A 23,717-nucleotide genomic window follows, 5' to 3' on the forward strand; every position below is an offset into this window, starting at 1 on the left:
TCTGAAACTCTACAATTTTAAATTGGGTATAATTTTATATTATTATAGTGGGTTTTAGGACAGGACAAATAATTTAATTAGTTTTAAATATTTTTAAATATTATGGTATTGCTGTTTTATTAATGTGCCTGTTCACCGCCCTGAGTCCCGCAAGGGAGAAGGGCGGTATATAAATCAAATAAATTTGAATTTGAATTTAGAAAACCCCATTTTGAAAGCATTCCTAAATGCTTGAATGAAAAAAAAAAATATCCCTCTTACTCAAGTTGATCATTTTGCGTTTCCCTTATTCCCCAAGACGTTTTAAAGGAGAACGAATAATTTTTCTAACTGGTCCCCGAAGGGGAGTTTAATTCGGCGCATTTACGATATTTGAGTAGTCAATCAGAAAATTATCCAACGGCAAGGAAGCAAAGTGCTGAGCTGACTCTTCTGAAATGGCCCGTCTCGAGGATTTTCCCTTTTTCTCCGTTTCTTTCCCAATTAAGGGGGTTAGGGAGGCTCCCTGTTAAGATAAATTTGCTTTTTTAAAAGTGCCTTCGATCTCTCTCTAAATGGAAAGCCCAGCACGAAAGGCCTAGGTTTAGTTAAAGCTAAAATTAGCCATGCTGATTAAATGGATTTTTTCATAACACGGCTGTTAATCCCTAGCGTTGGTTTGCTTTTTTTGCTTTGAAAACCCTAAAAGACACCCATAAGGACAGGTGACTGAATAAGTTGCAGCCTGAGAGCTATTTTGGTGAGGGCAAATCTGCTGAATGGCCATTCATCTTGATGGGATCCTCCATTGAGGAGGGCAAAGCCCCCGTCTGACAGCTTCTGAGCCCAAGTTTTAGATTCCAGTTAGCAACAGCGTTGCGTGTAAAAAGCGTATGGGATTCAAAACCATTTGTTGATAGCGTAGCGGTTCTCAAAAGCAGCTACATTGGCACTTTGGGGTGAGCTCATTGAACTTTAAAAAAAAAAAAAGTCCAAGCGACATTTCATCTTGATGGTACTGAGAAAAATCAGTAAGCTCGGATGTGAGGTTTTAACAAAATATAACACGACAAACCCCTTCCGCGAAAATGCCGTAGACGTGACTATGAAGACGTCCTCAATGAATCTCAACTTGAAGGAGATATTTCTTTTTAACGCCAGAGAGATTGAGAGAGAGAGAGAGAGAGAGAGAGAGAAATTGACTATTTTGACTTGATATTTTTTGCTATCCTTAGGAAGCAGTTAGATGTCTTCTCTATGGACCCTCCAGGAAGTCCCAAAGGTGCTTTTTCTCCAAAGAAAATTGGACCTTCTTGGTTTTTCCTTGAAGATATTTCGCTTCTCATCCAAGAACTGAGGAAGCTTCTTGGATGAGCTTCTTAAAAACTTCCAGTGTTGGAGCATTCACCACTTCTGGAAGCAGGTTAATTGTTCTAACTGTCAGGAAGTTTCTCCTTAGTTCTAGGTTGCTTCTCTCCTTGATCAGTTTCCATCCATTGCTTCTTGTCCTGCCAACGGGCGCTTTGGAGAATAGCTTGACTCCCTCTTCTTTGGGGCAGCCCCTGAGATACTGAAAGACTGCTATCCTGTCCCCCCTCGTCCTTCTCTTCGTTAAACTAGACATACCCAGTTCCAGCAACCATTCCTTATATGCTTTATATAATTATCTTTCCAATGTCTTGTTGCAGATTGAAAAATTAAGACTGGTAGCCAAATCAAGTCATTTCATTCCACATCATCCATACTATGCTTTTGGTTTGCTTGCTTCTATTTTGACTGCAGCGTAAAGCACACAACGTTGAAATCATTTAAAAAAAAAGAAAAGAAATAGAAGTGGAAGAAGTCAGATATCCTGTTAGTAAGGTAAAATAGAGGTAATCTGAGTTTAAAATGATACAATATGAGGGGAGGAGTTAATAGAATTATAATCTGTGGTCTAACATCCAAAAGTAGTTAAGCTAGATAGCCGCAGATAATTATATAAGAAATACTAGGATCTATAAGTCCCTATAGCAGTTTAAAAGCACCTTATGGATTTCTGTACCTCTAATTCCAGGAAGTACCTCTTGCAAATGTGAAGATTTTCTGAAGATCTGCAAGGCTGGGGTCTTCCCCTCCTCTTGTCACCTACAATGCCTATTTTTTAAAAGTATCCGAAACCTAATAGTTCAAACAATACACTGAGGGTGCATTTTCCTATTTGCCCAACATCTCTTAAAAGATTGATATGCGTGGGAAGAACTAACCAGACCTTCGCTTCCTTTTAGAAAAGTGTCAAATGCCAAACTATCGTAGAAAGACAATTATGATAAATCCTAACCATTTGTGGAAACCAAACCTGTAAGGAACATGGATTAATTAATTGAGCCCTTTAGTGTTATGACTTTTTTTAAAATATCAATTAGCACATTTGCCCACTGTCTTCAAAGAATTACCTCATTAACTGTTTTTACATCACTTTATCAGCCATGAATTCCAATGAGCTGACAGTTTTTGTACACACCTCCACACACACACACACACACACACACACACACACATAACTGATCAATACATCTTGCTGGAATCCTTCAGCGTGATCGATCGTGTCATGTTTTGCTGAATAATTGGACGGTAAAATTGGGTTTTTAGAACGTAATGATTCAATAGGTTACGGGTCATTTCAGTAAAAGATTGAATGTTAAGGATTTTCTTAATTTTTCCACTTTTTTCCCCAGGGGTAGACTTGAGAACGTTGTATTTCCAGCTGAAATATTTTCCCATTACTGAATGCTGGGTCATCTCTGTGTGCGGTCTTTAAAGTTTCAGAGAGTAGCTCCGAATATAGAATGAATACTTTGTTGGTGTAATTTTATACTGTCTTGCACAAAGCTTACAATGGAGTCATTTTTTTCAAGTAGGAAAGACTTTGTCTGGTTTTCAGCTAAGTTGACTCAGTGTCTTAGCAATGAAGAATGCAAGATAAGATTTGAAGCTACCATTGCTCTCCATCTGAAGGTTTACAGAAGACCAAATAAGACCTAAGGATTAAAGAGAGGAGTAGAGATTACAATGAACCAGGAGAGACTACAGTAGAAGGGAAGATTTGGGAGAAATCTTTATTGGAAGGGAACCTTGGGCTGCGGAATTTTAAATATTTGTCAGGGTGTTTTTTTTTAAAGCAACTAGCATGATCAGTAAAGTCACAGTAGATAGTCAAGAAATGAAGGTGTAGATCGCATAAAGTGTTGATACCACTTTACAACACCTTGGTAAATCCACACCTGGAATACTGCATCCAGTTTTGGTCACCACAAAGTAAAAAAGATGTTGAGACTCTAGAAAGAGTGCAGAGAAGAGCAACAAAGATGATTAGGGGACTGGAGGCTAAAGCATATAAGGAACGGTTGCTGGAATTGGGTCTGTCTAGTTTAATGAAGAGAAGGATGAGGGGGGACAGGATAGCAGTGTTCCAATATCTCAGGGGCTGCCCCAAAGAAGAGGGAGTCAAGCTATTCTCCAAAGTGCCTGAAGGCAGGACAAGAAGCAACGGATGGAAACTAACCAAGGAGAGAAGCAACCTGGAACTAAGGAGAAACTTCCTAACAGTGTGAACAATTAACCAGTGGAACTGCTTGCCTTTGGAAATTGTAGGTGCTCCAACACTGGAAGGTTTTTAAGAAGAGACTGGACAGCCATTTGTCTGAAATGGTATAGGGTCTCCTGCTTGAGCAGGGGGTTGGACTAGAAGACCTCCAAGTTCCCTTCCACCTCTGTTATTCTGTTATTCTAAGGAAAAATATATGACAATGCTTGGCAAAGTTGAGAGAGAAAAAGGAGGGCAATGAAGATAAATGGGTAAATCAATGCTATGATTGGAATGAGCCTGGAGAAGGAAAAGACGGTGGGCAAGATTGGCTACACACAAGTCCCAATCAATGTTGGGTAACCAACTACGGACTCTTGTGATGGCACTATTGCATTGCATTGCATTGTGTGTAAGATGTAGACAGGAACAGCAGAGATGGACAGCACAATCAAGTAACATCTGCACAGTGCGTGGGCTAGATCCTGCCAAGCCCAGATGGGAGATGCAGATTCTGTGAGAAATGAAAGGGAAAACACAAAACACAACCCAATTCACTTGGACTGAGAGCTCCATCGCTATTTTTTTTCCTAAGGAAAAGCCAGCCACATCCCAAGGATGTGGGTTTCTTTCTTTGGCTAAAATATTAACTCCCAAGTAAAAGCAAAATGGTCATTTTGGCATTTTGCACAGTTAGAAGCGTTAATTTTGTAACGAACAGGATCTTTTATTAATTTATTTTTTTTAATACTGGCCATTGTAGGGAAACTTTGCGGCAGGGGAAGCGTTCAACCATGCTGAAATACGACTGTTTGAACGGCAAGCGTCTCCAGAGAGAGAACTCTGTAAAATGTATATTCTTCATGCAAAAAGTCTTTTATGGGACTTCACCCCTCCCACACGCACAAAAATACCATGTAGGAATAACTAGATTCTGAGAAAAATGACTGGGTGGTCGCAAACGCAAACCTATTCCGGGCGCTTCCCTCTTTCAAAAAAAAAAAAAAAAAAGGCGTGTGAAAAAGTCATCCGAGAAGCAATTTAAACTTGTTGGCATTTTGAAGTTATGCCAACCTCATAAACTTCAAGTCGTGACATTAAGTAGGAAGTTGGATACAGGAAATATTTACCAGTCCTGTGGGCATGATAAACATAGATTACTATTCCAGAAGAATATTTCCTATTTTTAACAGGGAAAACATAATCCTAGAATGGTTTTTTTAGCCGATAATAAATCTTATTGGTTTGGGGGGACCGGAGGGATAGATAATTCTCTCTCTCTTCTTTTGCTGCTTCCTCTCGTTTTTCATTCTCTTTTTCTTCTCTCCCCTCTTTTTTTTTAATATTTGGGGGCAGAGGGGGGCACATTTATATTGGCCAGAAGGATTCTAGGATTCAGAAGCCTAGTTAATGTTTGAACAGGGGAATCCTAAAGTAAACACACAGTTGTGAGGATTTAATGAACAGATCCTGGTTATATTCTTATTCACTGGTGAAAGCAATTCTGTTTGGAAGAGTTTGGGGTAAAAAGGAAACCAGGCCACTAAAGAACACGGTCTGGCTGGACACCATCAATGCTGGCATCAGCCAGAGCGTTGAAAAAAGCTCAGTCCTCGACTTACGAACACAATTTTTACTTGCATTTTTTGCCCGTTTCGGATTGCCACGGACCCTCAGACTAGTATTTCTATGGGGGAAAAAAAAAAGATTCCTGAAAGGAAATTGGGTGTCCTCTTGAACCAGCCCCATAGATTTCCTGACACTGAGGACAATTAACCAGTGGAACCACCTGCCTCCAGAAGTTGTGGATGCTCCAACACTGGAAGTTTTTAAGAAGAGATTGGATAGCCATTTGTCTGAAATGGTGTAGGGTTTCCTGTCTGAGCAGGGGGTTGGACTAGATGACTTCCAAGGTCCCTTCCATCTCATTTGTTTGTTTGTTTAAATATTTTCAGCTAAGTGAGATGGTGGACCCCTCGACCCATTCCTGTTTTTGCCAGGGTGATCTTTCTCTGCGCCGTCATTTATCACGTCCCAAGGTGATTGGCTGTATTAAATCCTTTCTGGGTTTGCTAATTTTTCCGCCCCCTCCCACTCTTCATAGCTGCAGATCTAATTAATCTGGCCGCTCCTCCTCCTTTAATGAAGGTGCTAAATAGGTGCCATCTTCTCCGCCACGGATTAATGATTCCTGCACCCGCCCCAAATCTGTTGTTTTTCTTCACCTTGATCTCAAGTCAGCAAACCCGTTTACGAACCACTGAATGCAATTTTAGGAAGACATTCTAATCAGCGTGTTCATTAACACGGTGCTATGGGTACCCCATTGTTTTTACTGTTTCTAGTTCTCTTGTTTAATATTTGCATAAGAAAATGTAACGCCCTAGACTCAATTATTTTGTTTCAGTGAAGTCTCAGGGGGCTCAGTTTTTATCTTCACATAAATCAGCAATGGTGGGTGTAAATTGACAATAAAAACTAGGCTGATTTTTCTGGCCCTTGGTTTTTCCCTTGGTTACTGCTGCAAACGGTTGGAAACGTAATTCCCTGATTAGATATGAAAAAATCCGAGGTATTTTTTTTATTTCACTTGCAAACTAAAATCTAGTTTCCAAGGCCGATAGGCTTATCTTAAGCTCCTGTGTTGACTTAAGAGTTGGGTCACGGAGATTTCTGCTCACTTCTGCCTCTGTGTTGACCTTCACAGTGGCAATAAGTCATAACAACTCCTTGCAAAAGGAGTAACATACAAAGGTAATGAATAGACCTGATGCAGAGCTGAGTAAAAGTTGCTCCGTACAGATCTGGTTGTTTTAAAATTCCTACGCAGCCATTCTTGAAGTCTTTGGTTTTAATCCTTTGGAAGTAGTTAGCTAAACTTATCTAAGCATGAAGCTCTGGCCCAAATCAAACTTAATGCCATTTTAAATCAGCTTTCTGGGAAGACACATTTTTAGGCTTCCATGAAAGGAAAGCAAGAAGAGCCAATGTTCACAATGCATGCAAGAGTTTGATCTCCTCTCGGCACACTTTTAGATATTTCTTAACCTTTAGTTCTAACACAGCTGTTTGCAGAGAACAAAACAGAGGATAAACTATTGGATGAAAAGAAAGAAAGAGAGAGAGAGAGAGAGAGAGAGAGAGAGAGGAAGGAAGGAAAGAAAGAAAAAAAGAAAAAAAGAAAAAGGAGAGGAAGGAAGGAGAAAGAGAAAAAAGGAAGAAAGAAAGGGAGAAAAAGAAAGAAGGAGATAAAGAAAAAGAAAGAAAGGAAGGAAGGAGAGAAAGAGGAAGGAGAAAGAAAAAAGAAAGGGAGAAAGAAAGAAAAAGAAAGGAAGGAGAGAAAGAAAAAGAAAGAAAGAAAGAAAGGGAGAAAGAAAAAGAAAAAGGAAGGAGAAAGAAAAAAGGAAGAAAAAGAAGGAGAAAGAGAAAGAAAAAGGAGAGAAAGAAAAAGAAAAAAAAAGGAGAGAAAGAAAAAAGGAAGAAAGAGAAAAAGGAGAGAAAGAAAAAGGAAGGAAGGAGAAAGAGAAAAAAGGAAGAAAGGAGAGAAAGAAAAAGAAAAAGGATGAAGGAGAAAAAGAAAAAGGAAGAAAAAGGAGAAAGAGAAAAAGGAGAGAAAGAAGAAGGAAGGAGAGAGAAAAGAAAAAGAAAAGAAAGGAAGGAGAGAGAAAAAAGGAAGAAAGAAAAAGAAAGAAAAAGGAGAGAAAGAAAAAGGAAGGAAGGAGAAAGAAAGAGAAAAAAGGAAGAAAGGAGAGAAAGAAAAAGAAAGAAAGGATGAAGGAGAAAAAGAAGAAGGAAGGAGAGAAAGGAAGGAAGAAAAAGAAAGAACACACACACACACACACACACACGGTGGCTTAATGAATATGAATAATGACCTGAGCATAAATCTATAGGGGTGTGTGTGTGTGTGTGTGTGTGTTTATCCGAACAGAAGAGGCATAATATTTCCAGTCTCCAAACAATACAGTTGCAATAGTGCCATCTGCTGCGTGTTTTAAACAACATCTGGGCTCTCGGAGGCCTTTGAGAGCTTCCACTTGAATGAAGAAACCCTTCTCTCTCCTTGGAGGCCAGGACTGACCCTCCCGGCCAGCAGTTGATCCGCTCTTTTGTCCTCTGCAAACAGATGTTGTCAGAACTAAAGGCAGGAAATACGGTGCCTTTTCGGGGTGACCCAACAATGCTGTTCGACTGCAGAGGATTCCCACGATTGGCAGATACTCTCCTGAGATATTACTCACCACTTCATTTATTTACTTACTCCGTTTATACAGCCACCCGTCTCAAATACACGACCCTCGACGTACAACCGTTCATTTAGCGACCGTTCAAAGTCACAGCAGCGCTGAAAAGAGTGGCTCGTGAGCGTTTTTCACACTTACGACCGTTGCAGCCTCCCCCTGGTCACGTGATCAAAACCCGGCCGCTTGTCAACCGACTGGTATTTATGACGGTTGCAGCGTCCCCCGGGGTCACGCGATCCCCTTTTGCGACCTTTTTACAATTAAGTCAGTGGGGAAAGCCGGATTCACTTAACAACCGTGTTACTCGTTGAACAACGGCAGTCTTCCACTTAACAATTGCAGCGAGAAAGGTCGTAAAATGGGACGAGACTCCCTTAACAACAGAAACGTTGGATTTCATTGTGGTCATAAGTTGAGAACCCTCCTGCTTGTGTTCCCCTCTCAGTCACAAAATATTTGCTAGCCAAGCTGTTGCTAGGGTTTGGGCTGTGCGGTAACACATTCAAGCTAATATTCTTGAGTTATCCCTAGAAAGTAGGAAAGTGATGACCGTATTAACTTGGATTCCTGAGGCAGAACTGATCCCCATGGACATTCATGGAACCAGCTTCCACTCTTACTCTTGCTTTTACTATATAATGAGCCTTTTCTTTGCGGTGCTTAATTATCTGCAAGTGAGGAAAGTTTATTTTCTATCCCTCTACGCATCCAATATTCTAGGTGGGTTGAATTCTACTATGAATAGAAATTGTCGGTGTCACAGCCCACCGTATAAGTCTACACATCGAAGGGAAGACCTACACAAGCAAGTTTTTCAAAGCTCTTCCCTGGAGAAACCAATTGTGGTTTCTCTGGATTGTGGACCCAGATTTAAGCCCACCTTCAACAATGTCTGTGGAGATTCTCCGTCATTCCCGGTCACGGTTGTCCCAAAGGTGCTTTTTCAAGAGGCAACTGGACTTCCTTTGTTTTTCCTTGAAGACGTTTCGCTTCCCATCCCAGAAGCTTCTTCAGTTCTGACTGATCGGTGGTCCACCATTCGGTCAGAACTGAAGGAGCTCTTTGGATGAGAAGGGAAATATCTTCAAGGAAGAACAAAGTCCAGTATCCCAAAAGCACCTTTGGGACACCTTCAACCATGCGACCTCTCTGGGGGATTTTGGCCCACTCATGTCTGAGCTGCAATAACCCACTTGGTGCCTCTTCGTTCTGTTCTGTTGGCCAACTGCCTACAGGTCTGTGACTAAAAGGGGTAGCCTTCATTTTTAAAATCCCTTGTCTTCTGGGAAGCTCCAGTACTTTATTTTTGAGATTCTCCAGAATTGGGGTGCGGCGTTTCCTTCATTCGATACTTGGACGTCTTTAAAAGAACAGATCCTGTTCTGTGTTGGACAGGACCCTTCCTTTGGGGAGGTGAGCATAGATAAGAAATGTTGGATTAAGATGTTCCTTGAACACAAAACCCAAGGACCTTCTTGGACAGCTCTTGAGGGACAATCCTACAGTCTGAATGTAGGCCCTTGGATTATCGGTGAAGCAAGATCTGTTCCCAATGGCTAAAACTCTCCTTACACTTCTGATCATCCTTTAATTCCAGATATTGTTTCGGGGATGAAAAAGTAGAAGTAACCTTATTGATGGACACAACAGCCGGCCTTCCCATGGATTCTGCTCCTTCTCCAGTTTCTGCTGATGTTGTCTCCTCTCCAAATGACGACATCTGCAATCTGGAAAGTATGACTTTCCCAGAAAAATTTGCCTGGGGCTCAGCTACAGCAGCATATCAGATTGAAGGTAAATGATTTTTTTAAAAAAAGAAAAAAATAATAACTTTTTTAAATTTGATGTTCTCTTTCGTTTTTACTTCCAGTTATAATAGACAAAAGCATATGCTGCATGGTGTAAGATACGTTTGTGTTTCTCGTAAACAATTCATTTGGTGCTCCTTGTATTAAAATTCTTGTGTCTGGTGCCTACAGACATATTGTTAATCTTTGGATCTGTTAACCTGAGACTATTCTGTTAGACTTAGTGAATTATTTTGAATAGCCTTTTTAGTGTTACAATTCATGTATTTTTGCAACACTATTTAAAAAATGTTTTTAAGTATCTTTCAGTAAGGAACGTTTTCTGAAATGTGCCGGGCTGAATAAATACTATTTTACTGGAACTTGGGATTCCTCGTTCTCTCCTCCTTCAAAACATTGCATTATAGACTTCTCCTTGATATCTTATTAAAAAAAACATGGAAGCATTGGCTGCTAAAGTAAAATAAATCCCAAGAATTATATTTCTAAAATGTGCCAAATAGTCCTGCTTTATCTTTTTTTTTAATTTTCAATTTAGTTGATCGCAAGTAAGTAAAAGTTTGAAACATCATATAGCTTTGTCTGGGAAGAAATTGAATTGATATCAAACTTAGGAAACTTTTCCACTGATAAAACGGGCTCGCCGAGAATTATTGAATTAAAAGAAAATGGCAAATTTGAGGGGTGCTCAAAGAATATTGATGTGATTAATTGACATCCTTTAACTTCCTTTGAGGATGATCATACATGAAAGTTCAATATGTGAGATAAACCTGGATAGATAGACCAGGGCACCTGGGCGATGATAACACATTGCTGGAGGCACATGGGACATGCCTCAATGTCTCTCTCTCTTTTTTTTAACAGTAATTGTGTTAAAGATTAGTGTTACCCCAACAAAAACAAATGCAAACTGGAAAAATACAGAAGAATAACAAAGAAAGTGTAGAAGGTGCAGGAAAGAAAGGGGAAAAATAGAGAAAGAGAAAAGAATGAAAACTAAAACCACAGTAAAGAAAAAGAAAAGGGTTAGGGCAGGGGTAGGCAACCTTGGCTGGCTCAGGAATTCTGGGAGTTGAAGTCCACGAGTCATAAAAGAGCCAAGGTTGCCTACCCCTGGGTTAGGGTTGGGTTATAAATAAGTGACTTTCAACCTTCATCCCAAGTATAAGGTTTTTCAGTCAGCTATGACCTCCTCTTAAAATACAACAAAAACATACTTTTCCTTATCTATAAACTAATCCATAAAGCACCATCATTTCAATCCCGGTGTCAGCAAAAGCCCATTAAGGGTTACATACAAATGCATACATGTTTTTAACCTTGTTCAAATAAAACAAATTATATTTCTTCCTTTTATTTTTAACTTAATCTTTAATCGAATAATATTGTAAAACTTGATTTCTTTTTTTCTTAGTTCCTTCTCACGAGACTTTGCAAAAAAAATAATAATAATTGTCTTTAGTAAATCCAGTATGAGAAGATTGTTCTCTTAGTTTACTGTTTGTATATCCCTTTTAATTGTTAAGACAACATCCGGCTTCTTTTATCCGTCCAGTGTAACATACATTTTGTGACATATATTTCCGTGTCATCCTTATAGTCTGTCATTTGTAATTCTACTTGCAACTCAGTCTCAATTTTATCAAGTAAAATGTGTTCCGTAATATCTTCTAGACACCATTTTTCCAGAAGCAGATGTTTCTGTCACTAATGACAGAGGGCTCTGACACTATTAAAATTCATTTCTGAGTCCTTTGTTCAAAATTATCCTTGCACATGTCCAATGTTAGAGTATCTTGTTTCATTCTGTAAGCCCAGTTTAAATGTTATTCTCTTTTAATTGCAACATTTGGTTTCCTTCTAGTATCCTCTGCTATCCAATATTTAAAGTCTTATTATATATATATTTTTAAAGAAGGATTCAAAACTAAAGCATTTTCCCCCCAGGAAGGATTCTTGCAATTCCAAAATCTGATTTCAAATTTCTCTGGACCCTTTAGTCCATTGGTAACTTTTTTAAAAAAAAAAATCAAAGTTTTAAAGCTTTTACGGTGTATTAAAAAACTATTTATTAAAAAATAATCATAAACTTGGATTTTTAAAACTTCTTTCAGTAAAGATTGAAAGAAAAAAAAAGCTCACCCGGTGCTTTAAAAATGGTCGTTCCAAAGCTTCCTAGTGGTTGGAAGGCTTTTAAGAAGCAATTTCTGAAAGTAGTTAGAAAAGGAGGTATGTGAACCCAGTGTCCTTTTAAAGACACTGACCATGGTTTGACTAAGACAGCCACCCTAAACTCGTCAGAGACCACTGTCTTGCGATCTTCTCATGAAGAGCAACTGTCTGGAGCGCTTATGGGTAATCTCAAGTCTTTTCCCAGTCCAGAGAGGAATTCTTTATTCCCCCACCGTTGTTCTCTCCTCTTTTTGTGGAGATGTCTTCAATCCACCATTTCTTCTTCTGGAAGCCCAGGCGTGCCTCAATATCGGTGAGGAAGAGAGAAATCTCACATTCTAGGAAAACTTTAGCCGTTTCCGATATATTATATTTAACCTTCCATGAAACTTAGTCTTCAGATGGATGTATTCCGAGAAGCAATTTGGACCCAGCAAAGGGCTAGGCCTGATCTTTCCCTAATATATCTTTTCCATCTTTAATCTTCGTAATAGTGATTGATTATTAAAATGCATTTTTATTGAGGTCTGATGTAAAAGGGTGGCATAGATATTCATCTTGGAGATTAGCTGATATTTAATTTATAAATGATTCTAAGCCATAAAGTCCCTCTAACTTTTCAGACAGCATTACTTTCTATAAAATATGAACAGAATTTGTAGCTCAGTTCCACCCCCCCTTTTGTTCTTTGCTCACTGCTCAATGCTAGGAAATAGCCAGAGTTGGCTTCACTACAAGCACACGTCCGCACACCATTATACCAAAGGTCTTCTACCACCTTTAAAGTATTCCTATTACACTTATGTGGTAAGACATAAGAATGTAGTTCTTGTTTTCTCGTTTCATCAATTATTTGGTCATAGAGCCAATAATTACATTCTTTATATGTTCTTTCAGGGTCGTTGTTCGAATATACCAAATTTAGAATGCAGTTAAGCATCTTGCATGGGAAAACAAACTATGTGCGTGGATACATTTCCACAAACAGTTTTATCTTAGGACTAGAATTGCTAAGCCTACATGTTAAGCTCAACTGATGCATATAGCTAACTCCATGTAGTTTTTCTTGAGCGTAATGCCAAAGTAATTTGCCAGTATTTATTTTAGGATAGTTTAGAGTAGCAGTACAGTCTGGTATTCTGGTATATTTGACTCCTGATTAACTTCCAAGTCTGGATTAAAACCAATATGGTCATCTTCTCTGCTGAGAATCAATGGAGCTTTGGATTTACTTAGCCACTTCACAAAGATTTCTCCTTAGTTTTAAGTTGGTTCTCTCCTTGATTGGTGTCCATCCATTGTTTCTTGTCCTGCCCTCAGGTGCTTTGGAGAATAAATTGACCCCGTCTTCTTTGGGGCAGCCCCTCGAATATTAGAAGACGCTGTCTCATCTCACCCCTAGTCCTTCTTTTTTCTAGACTGGCCAAACCCAAATCTTGCAGACATGCTTCATATGTTTTACTCTCCAGACCTTTAATCATCTTTGTTGCTCTTCTCTGCACTCTTTCCAGAATCTCAACATCTTTTTTTACAACGTGGCGACCAAAACTGGATGCAGGATTCCAGGTGTGGCCTTACCAAGGCATCATAAAGCGGTACTAACACTTCATGTGATCTTGATTCTCTCCCTCTGTTAATGCAGCCTAGAAGTGTGTTGGCTGGCTCCTATTCAAGTGATTGTCCACTAGGACTCCAAGGTCCCCCTCACAGTTGCTACCTATTCTATACCTGTGCATTCTGCTGCCACATTCTGCGCCAGTTGAAGTCCTCAAAGGCATCCCATGTAAAAGACATTGCAGTCCTCCATACGGAAGGTCACGAGAGCACGGGTGAGGTTGAGTAGGGTCTCCTGGTCCAGGAAGGTGCAGAACACGGCCTCCTAGTCAAGGCTGCCCCCCCTGCTCTTCCTCTTCTTCACATCCCTCCTTCTCCAAACCAGCCTTCCCAAACAGCTGAGCCCAAGTGCCCCGAAAAGACCGTCAGTTTCCCCCCTATATCCTTCCAGCCTCTTCTAAAGGACCCTTCACTGGGATCCTCTCTCCAGGCCGCAGCAAAGAAAACTACAAGGTCCTCCAGGACTAGCTCCCCAGTTCACGCAACAGCCAAGGTCTCGCACTGCGGCTCCTTCTGCCACGTTATGCTGCCAACACTCTTTAAGAGAATCAGGAAAAAAAGTGTGGTATGCATCATTGCAGCCCATAATGACATTTTAAACAGTGACCTCTACCAAAGACGTTGAAATCACTAGGAAATATCTTTCAACTCTCAGGATGCAAAAAAAAAAAAAAAAATTATGCGGAGGTTGCAGAAACCTAGTGTAAAATTTAATTTGTGGAAACTTTTGCTGTTTCCCCAAACTCCACACACACCCCCCCCACCTCTCTCCTTGCAGACACTCTTCTGACTGAAAAAACAGACATTTTGAAGGGAGGCTGTTAGATTAATTCCCATCTCCTATGCGTGCCTGAGGCCATGGTTTAGAATGGCGTCCCCTTCCCTTCGGAGAGGCACTCCGGACTTTCAAAGGACACGGCAGACAAGCCAAGACGTTTTCTGGAGGAATCCATCTTGTCTGAATGACTGTCTTTTTAAAAACAACAACAACAACAACACAACATTTAACCTATTCTGCACTTTTGGAAATCACTTTAGTGATCTGCAACTGGATTCAGAGAGAACACCCCCCCAATTAATACGTGGACTAATAATAATAATAATAATAATAATAATAATAATAGTAGTAGTAGTAAAGTTGGAAGGGACCTTGAAGGTCATCTAGTCCAACCCCCTGCTCAGGCAGGAAACCCTATACCATTTCGGACAAATAGGCTGTCCAGTCTCTTCTTAAAAACTTCCAGTGTTGGAGCATTCACCACTTCTGGAGGCAGCTTGTTAATAATAATAATAATAATAAAGTTGAAAGGGACCTTGGAGGTCATCTAGTCCAGCCCCCTGCTCAGGCAGGAAGCCCTATCCCATTTCAGACAAATGGCTGTCCAGTCTCTTCTTAAAAACTTCCAGCGTTGGAGCATTCACCGCTTCTGGAGGCAGATTGTTCCACTGGTTAATTGTTCTCACTGTCAGGAACTTTTAATAATAATAATAATTCCAATTCCATGTTTTTGCATTAAGACTTTTCATCTTTATAAATTTGGCATTACATGGGGGAAAGGAACTATGAGTCTTGATGATCCTAAATGATCAAACCTTGTAGGGTTGTTTTTTTTTCCCTCTCCACATTTCTTTGGACATTTCTTCCCTTCCAGTTTGCAACCATCTGAATTCGTGTGAATGAGGAAAACAAGGGCCATTTAACATATTTTGTTATCTGAGGACAGATCGGCCCGTTCTGGGAAACCTGGAGCCGCCCCAATAAATATCAGCCTTGTGTCAAAATCCTCCATGTTTCCTTTCTTTTGCTCTCTGCAACATATATTAACAGCTTCTCAATCCCTCACATCCTTGCGCTCCGCTGTTATTTATCCCAACAGATGGGGAGAAAATAAGCGAGGTCTAACAACATCGTGGATGACCCGTACAGACACAATTTGGAAGATAACTTGACGTGAATCGGATCTTTTTATTTATTGGTTCTCGTTGTGCATAATGTTGCCTTCACCGATACGTAAAGCCTTGCAGTGGCTCTTCATGTCCTTGAAGGCCGTGCATAAGGTTCTCCTGATCTTATATTTTAAGCTCTTTTTTTATGCAAAACATCCCCCTCCAAGAACAGCACCAGCCAAACAGAATTTAGCCATCAGCCACGTCACAACGTCTCAATTTGAAACAAGCACGGTTAAAAACGATTTTTCTACAAATCCTAAAAATAAAAAAATAAAAACTTGCAGGCAGTCCTCAGCTTACGATCACAAAATGAGCCCCAAATTTCTGTTGCTACGAGATAGTTGTTTAAGTGAGTTTTGCCCCATTTTACGGCCTTTTTTCCCCACAGTTGTTAAGTAAATCTCTTAACAGTTCTTCAGTTAGTAACATGACTGTTAAGCGAACGCAGCTTCCCCCTGTTGATTTTGCTTGTCAGAATTTCACCAAAAGGGGGTCACGTGACCTCCCCCCCCCCAGGGACCCTGCAAACCATCATAAAATGAGTAACATGGTTATTAAGTGAATCTGGCTTCGGTACAAAGTTGCGACGGCACTGAAAAAAATTGACTTATGACCTTTTCTTCACTCTTACGACCGTTGCAGCGTCCCCCGTGGTCACGTGATCAAAATTCGGACGCTTGGCAACTGGCCCGTGTTTATGACGGCTACGTTGTCCCGGGGGGGCCACGTGACCCCCTTTTGCGACCTCCTGAAAAGCAAAGTCAACGGGGAAGCCAGATCCACTTACTAACTTAACAACTTCAGCGATTCACTTAACAGTCAAGAAAAGTCATCAAAGGGGGCTGTTTTGCTTAGCCACATAAACTTTGGCCTCAGCTGTGGTCAGGGGTCACCTATCCTTGGCACAGTTCTTTTGTGTGGCTTTTCGCTGCAAATGTAGGGAAGACTTAAGTACAGAATGGAAAGGAAACACTCAGGTCACCTACTAGCTCTCTTACATAGAAGTTTTTCTGAGTGGGGGGGCTGTTGTTTGTGATGTCTCCTTTGGGCAAACTCCCCAGATGTCTGCTCGCGGGGAGGTTGAGCCCATTCTTGACCTATCAGGAATGGAGTTGATTGATGGCTCTGAGGAGGCTTCAGCTGGGCAAAGCAGGCAGTTGCAGACGGTCAGTGAAGAAGAGGAGGAACTGCCTCCTGCGCCTGATCCGAGAACACCAGGGCAGAGAAAAGGCAGGAGCAGCAGAGGCCAGTCAGACTACTCCAGAGAAGAAAGCCTTGCCCTTCTTGAAGGTCTGCACTGGAGAGCTGGCTATTTATCCCGGCGGACAGAGGGAAGCGTTGCTGGGAACAATGTGTTGGTTTTCCAGATGTTCTGTTTGATCGCGGTGTTCCCTGTTTCGCTCTGGATGGACCCCGTGTTTGGAATTGTGCCTTGGAGCCTCCGAACTTTTCTTGCCTCTTGAGCTTTACGTTTTGCCCGGTGGAGTTATTTTGCTTGAGTAACTTTCAAGTGCCTTGTGTACTAGCAGGCTAACCTGTGGACTAACCTTGGCTTGCTCGTGGCTGGACTTAATTAGGGCAGTTTTGAGTTTTGGGTGAAGGGAATTGCTGGGGAATATTAATAAAACTCACCAAGCCACACCGATACGTGCGTGTGAGCGAGCGAGCGACTGGGGCAGCACATCGTCTGAACTAGCGACGCGAAGTATTTCACTTGTATGTATTCACTGCGTGTCAAAAGTGTGACGATCGTTTTGTTTTCAACCAGGAGGCTGGGATGCAGATGAGAAAGGCCCCAGCGTCTGGGACACGTTCACCCACCAGGGAGGAGATCGAGTTTTCAAGAACCAGACCGGCGACATAGCTTGTGGCAGCTACTCTCTGTGGGAGGAAGATTTGAAATGTATCAAACAGCTTGGGTTGACTCATTATCGTTTTTCTCTTTCCTGGTCACGTCTGTTACCTGATGGGACGACAGGTTTCATCAACCAGAAAGGCAATTGTTCCTTCAAAATAGAAACTGGTGCTGCCTTAATTCAAGGTTATTGCCGCAGTCTGGCACAATTAAGCCGGCGTTCGAGTCTGCAGTGCAGATTTGAAATGGCAACTTCGTTCGTGGCAATTATGGGATTTATATGTTAAAAAATAATAATAATAATCTCGGCCTAATTAATATTCCAGCGTACTTCTGAGGATGTGATCTTTAGAGATGAGGTTAGAGTTAGGATATTATTACTTCACTGTTTGCTTTGGTTTTTTTTTTTAATACCGGCCGTCAATAGATATTTCTTTTCCGCACCGAGGATGCTAGGAGCATTGTGCAGAAATTCCTGAGTTAAACATAAAAGACAGCACAGGGCACAGAAAAAAAGGAAGTGGCAATGGATGTCCTGAGATGGGGAGAGAGGAAATAAAAAGGCCCAAGTATCAAAAGTGCAATGTTTGGTTGGATCTGCTAATGGAATTTCCCTCCAATGGGATTTTCCCATGTATTTTACCAGGAAACATAGATAAGGGCAGCCTAGAAAAGTCAGTGCCCTCCTAACCATACCCAAGCACTCCGAGTTTGTTGGCGATGTCCATTTTGCTCTATGAGTTCATGGTGACCTAACCCTAACCCTAAGTGGAATTTTCCTCCAATGGGATTTTCCCATGTATTTTCCCAGGAAAGATAGATAGGGCAGCCTAGAAAAGTCAGTGCCCTCCTAACCATACTCAAGCATTCCCAGTTTGTTGGCGATGTCCGTTTTGCCCTATGAGTTCATGGTGACTTAACCCTGACCCTAAGTGGAATTTTCCTCCCATGGGATTTTCCCATGCATTTTACCAGGAAAGATAGATAGGGCATCCTAGAAAAGTCAGTGCCCTCCCAACCATACCCAAGCACTCTGAATTTGTTGGCGATGTCCATTTTGCTCTATGAGTTCATGGTGACCTAACCCTAACCCTAAGTGGAATTTCCCTCCAGTGGGATTTTCCCATGTATTTTACCAAAAAACATAGATAGGGCAGCCTAGAAAAGTCAGTGCCCTCCTAACCATACCCAAGCACTCCGAGTTTGTTGGCGATGTCCATTTTGCTCTATGGGTTCATGGTGACGTAACTCTAACCCTATAGGTTTTCCTGCTTGAGCAGGGGGTTGGACTAGAAGACCTCCAAGGTCCCTCCCAACTCTGTTATTCTGTTAAGCAGTGGAAGGACTTGCTTCCAGAAGCTGTGGGTGCTCCATCACTAGAAGCTTTTAAGAAGAGACCAGACAGCCCTCTGTCAGAAATAGTATAGGTCTCCTACGAGACTAGATGGAGGTTGGGTTACATGACCTCAAACTCTTATTTCTGTTAACCTGTGCTGTTTCGGGTCCTATCTGTAGCAATACTTATTGCTATGGCTTCAGCAAGATTTAGCACGCGTGAAATAACATTTCGACCCCAGCTTCCACTTCAAGAAACGTCAGAAGAGCCCTGGAACTGGATCAAGTCCCAGGTTTATCACAGCTAGCATTCGGAGTCACCCTGTGGCCCACTGGATGCATCTGGACGCCCACCAGCCTGGACTAGAGGACAAGAAATCTTGTTGCTTTCTAGCAGCCAGTTGTAAGGCCTACTGCGTAACTCAAGAAGGAGTCAGCAGCCATGAGAATTAGGAGTCGTAGCTAGCTGGACTTTCCACCAACTTGAGTAGCCCCCGTTGAAAGGTTTATCAATCCTGGTTCAAAGATCTTTTTTCTAGCAAGATCTGCTCTTTAATTCCTAAAAGGCTTTGTGGGATGGCGAGCAGGAAAGGCAGGAAGAACAAACAAGGCATGGTGTCCCTGGGGTATGTGTGTGTGTGTGAGAGAGAGACATTTCAACGGTGGGGCCAAGGAGACCCTCCTTCCCTCCCTCTTTTGACCCTCTTCATCCGTGAAGCTCTCTAGTTAGGGAACTTTTTGCCAGAAAACCCAGAGATTTATTTATTTTTTAATCAGTAGAAAACCTCAATAAATGGCAGCACTTTGCAGATAGAAATCAAGATAGCCTTTGCCGGTTGACAGCACGTCAATCCAGAAGAGGTGATACGGGTTGGGTTGTTTTTTTTTTATGCCGGAGCAACGGGACACGTTTAATAGACCTATTTCTAAGACCCCCGTCAGCAACCTCGCCCTGTTTACCAATCCGGTCGTCATCTTTTTGAAGGAAAAAAAAATATCCTCCTGCTTTTTGGTTCTCATCGTAAACATTCTGATTAATATTATGAACTTTAAATTTATCAAAAGGGCGCCGGGAACTCTTCTAGGAAGGCTGGTTTTTCATTACCCAGGATCTCGCTTCTCCTGAGCAGTGATCTGTTGAAACAATTGAAGCCGCCAAGTTTGGAAAGGCCACGCTCCCATCTACATTTGGTGGGGTGCTTTGGGTTTTTTTGGGGGGGGGGGGTTTGCAAAAGAGCAGGAAGAGAATTAAAAATCTCGGCGCAGTGTCCTTTTTAAGCATCACATGAGCTGATTGATTACCTGTTTGGCATCTAAAATAAAAGACATCTCGCTAGTCTTTTTTTTTTCTTCCAGTTGTCTTCCAAGACTTTATTAAAAGTGTCGTGTTTATTTTTAAACATCACTGAAAATATTTTAAATTAAAACTTTAATGGAGCCAAGTTGAACCTATCTTTTGCAAAGGTAATCCTCTATGGAAAAAAAATGCTGGAGATGTCATTATCCCTGATGGCCATCATCTTTAGCACTTAGCAATAGCCCTTAGACTTATATACCGCTTCACAGTACTTTACAGCCCTCTCTGAGCGGTTTGCAGAATCAGCATATTTGCCCCCAACAATCTGGGTCCTCATTTTACCGACCTGGGAAGGATGGAAGGCTGAGTCAACCTTGAGCTGGTCAGCATCAAACTTGAAGGAAGGAAGGAAGGAAGGAATAGCCCTTAGACTTATATACTGCTTCACAGTACTTTATAGCCCTCTCTAAGTGGTTTACAGAGTCAGCCTGTTGCCCCCAACAATCTGGGTCCTCATTTTACCGACCTGGGAAGGATGGAATGCTGAGTCAACCTTGAGCCAGTCAAGATCAAACTCCAGACTGTGGGCAGAGTTAGCTTGCAATACTGCACTTTCCAGCCACTGTGCCACCACGACTCCTTTAATACTTCGGTTCTTTAGTCCCCCTGCATTCTAGTAGACGGGGAATGCTGTAGATACAGTATATCTTCATTTCAGCAAAGCTAGTTATGAAATTTCTCACGCTATCCTTGTGACAAGTTGACAAATTCATGGGTTGGATTTTAGCAATAGTAATAGCAATCGCACTTAGACTTATATACTGCTTCACAGTGCTGCTTTACAACCCTCTAAGCGGTTTAGAGAGTCAACAGGTGGCTGCGGCCGTGTTTCTGCCAATATTGAGGTTTTGTGGGAAAGTGAATTTGGCGAAGTGAGGGACAATAACAAGGGGTCCGTAAGGAACTCAACCGATCGGTTGCAAAGTAGTAGGAAGGTGTGCCTCTGGAAGGCTTCTCTGGAAGCCCATGCAGCATCTGGTGGCATCTTGTTGCATCCGAAGGTAGATTAAAAACAGGACGGCTGGCATGCTTGAAGTAAGGCCAGCCATATGGTACAGCTGTGAGAGCAGAATTACCTGAATACCCAGCACTGCCTGGATAAAGATAATGCAGAACAAGACATCTGGCCCTTGTGTGGCTGTCTCTGTGTGCGCATGTGTGTGCTTAAATGTTTATTGCGGGTGAACAGAAAGCTGGAAAAATTAAAAAAAAATAGTTCTGTGTTAATTGGTGTTAATCACCAGGTGCTTTCACACACAGGAGATATTGCTTGGAAATAGGCTGATAATTAAATAAAACAGACTTGGGCTGGGTGAGGTTTTGGCTTTGATTCCAAAAAAAAAAGGAATCGGACGAATAAAGCAACAGAGCGCAACCTTTTAAAGCAGCTATGTCTTCTTGGGATTATATGGCTGTCCTTGCAGTAGCCCCATGTCTCTAGGGAATGAGGTAGCTGCTTTAAAACACTGGGGACACTTTTTATGTGTAGAGTACCATCTTTTGGGAATCAAAGCCAAAACAGCTCTAAATGCTGTAGAGATAAGTCCCAAAGGTGCTTTTTCAAGAGGCAACTGGACTTTCTTGTTTTTCTTTGAAGACCTTTCACTCCTTATCCCAGAAGCTTCTTCAGTTCTGACTGAATTGGTGGGGAATGGAAGGATTTATACTCCTTGCAGACAGCTGGTCATTTGCCTCCTTTTAGAGAGTCCTTGAGGCCACGTGGACCTTGAGGACACAGACAGACCTCCAAGTGGCCTCAAGGACTCTCTAAAAGAAGGCAAATGACCAGCAGTCTGCAAGGAGTATAAATCCTTCCATTCCCCACCAATTCAGTCAGAACTGAAGAAGCTTCTTGGATGGGAAGCGAAAGGTCTTCAAAGAAAAACAAGAAAGTCCAGTTGCCTCTTGAAAAAGCACCCTTGGGACAACCATGACCCGGATGACTGAGAATCTCCATATGGAGTTAAGTCTTTTTCTATATTATGTCCATTCCGTGGCGTTCTCATAGGCTGGTGGACCAGCTGTTATAGAATATGATAAACTCTTGACCTGATCCTTCAGGGCTCATCACTGCAAGTCTCTGTGCGCTCACGTTAAGCACATCGCTGGCTCTATTTCCACCCTCCTAATAGGTCAATAATAAGGTTAGCCTGCCTGTTTTTAAAAGGCTCAATTTGGGAAAGGGAGCGAGGCTGAAGGAATGAGAGAGAATAGTGAGGACGAGCAACGTGAAAGGAACAAATGCTGATCTCACCAACCTTTTGGCCTTCTCTTCCTCAGGAGTTCATTATTACAACCAAGTGATCAATGGGCTGCTCTCCATCGGCGTCACCCCGGTGGTGACGCTGTATCACTTTGACTTACCTCAGCATTTAGAAGACCAAGGCGGCTGGAGATCCGACGCCACAGTGGAGGCGTTTAACGCGTATGCCCAGTTCTGCTTCCAAACCTTCGGGGACCGGGTGAAGCTGTGGATCACCATTAATGAACCGCACGTTGTTGCTGTGTACGGCTATGAAAAGGGAATTATAGCGCCGGGTGTCTCCATGCCCGGTATCGGTGCCTATCTGGCAGCCCACCATATGATCAAGGCTCATGCCGAAGCTTGGCACACTTACCACCAACTCTTTCGGGAACAACAGGGTGGACTTGTGTCCATAGCCCTCGACTCCGATTGGGCCGAACCCTTCGATCCGACTTCCCTCGCTGACCGGGAAGCTGCCAAGAGGCATATCGCGTTTTCCTTGGACTGGTTCGCCACCCCGATCTTCCTCCACGGCGACTATCCGGCTATGATGAAATCGAAGATTTCTACTGCGTGCACGGAGCCAGGCTCTCCGTCTTCACGGCTTCCTGAATTTACCGAACGAGAGAAGGCCAGGATCAAAGGCACGGCCGATTTCTTTGCCCTCAATTATTACACCGCCCGCAAAGTTAAACACTCGGATCACAAGCCTGGCCAGCCGAGTTTGTCTGCAGACAAAGAAGCCGAACAAATCATAGATCCATCCTGGCCTGTGGCAACTGGGAATTCTTGGCTGGCAGTTGTCCCCTGGGGTTTACGGCGGCTGTTGACGTACATCAAGGTGATGAATTCTACTCTTGCTTTTCTCTTGCTAACCACTTCTCTTTGCGTGGAGAAGCAGGCTCAGAGGGAATTCAGGTAGACCTCCACTTACGACCTCAGCTGGCCCCAAAATTTCTGCTGCTAAACAAGACAGTTAGGTGAGTTTCGCCCCATTTAATGCCCTCCCTTGGACCGTTGTTAAGTGAATCACTGTACTTGTTAAGCGAGTAACACGGTCATTAAGTGGATCTGGCTTCCCCATTGACTTTGCTTGTCAGAAAGTCGCCAAAGGGTCAGGGTTAATGTCTACACGCCAATCACCAAGCAACCAAATCTGAATTTTGATCAGGTGACCGTGAAGATGCAGCAACGGCCGTAAGGGTGAAAAAAAGTCATACGACATCACTTTTCTCAGTGCTGCTGTAACTTCAGACGGTCACTAAACGAATTGTTATAAGTCGAGGACTACCTGTAGTAAGAAAGGCAGCTGAACCCCAAAATTTCCTTCATGAAAATCAATCAGAATAGAGCTGGGCGGGACCTTGGAGGTCTTCTAGTCCAGCGCCCCGCTCAAGCAGGAGACCTTATACCATTTCAGACAAGTGGCTGTCCAGTCTCTTCTTAAAAACCTCCAGGGATGAAGGACCCACAACTTCTGGAGGCAAGGAGTTCCACTGGTTAATTGTCCTCACTATCAGGAAGTTTCTCCTTAGTTCCAGGTTGCTTCTCTCCTTGATTAGTTTCCATCCGTTGCTTCTTGTCCTGCCT

The 23,717-nt window shown here is 42.1% G+C and overlaps 1 protein-coding gene across 2 annotated transcripts in view; it reads left to right on the forward strand.

The window, feature by feature from the left end:
- Window positions 1-9,416: 9,416 nt before the first annotated feature.
- The window catches only part of LCTL (lactase like), a 31,030-nt gene continuing 16,729 nt past the window's right edge, over window positions 9,417-23,717 (forward strand). Inside the window, exons 1-3 of one of the 2 annotated variants that reach the window (XM_015827341.1) lie at window positions 9,417-9,582; window positions 17,104-17,331; window positions 22,163-22,968. In XM_015827341.1, coding sequence (XP_015682827.1) covers window positions 9,426-9,582; window positions 17,104-17,331; window positions 22,163-22,968 — 1,191 coding nt within the window. In that variant the 5' untranslated portion in view covers window positions 9,417-9,425. The remainder of the gene's footprint in view (window positions 9,583-17,103; window positions 17,332-22,162; window positions 22,969-23,717) is intronic. The other variant, XM_015827340.1, reaches the window with a different exon arrangement.

The sequence above is a fragment of the Protobothrops mucrosquamatus genome, unplaced genomic scaffold (genome assembly GCF_001527695.2).
Source record: "Protobothrops mucrosquamatus isolate PMUCROS unplaced genomic scaffold, P.Mucros_1.0 scaffold3626, whole genome shotgun sequence".
Lineage (NCBI taxonomy): Eukaryota > Metazoa > Chordata > Lepidosauria > Squamata > Viperidae > Protobothrops > Protobothrops mucrosquamatus.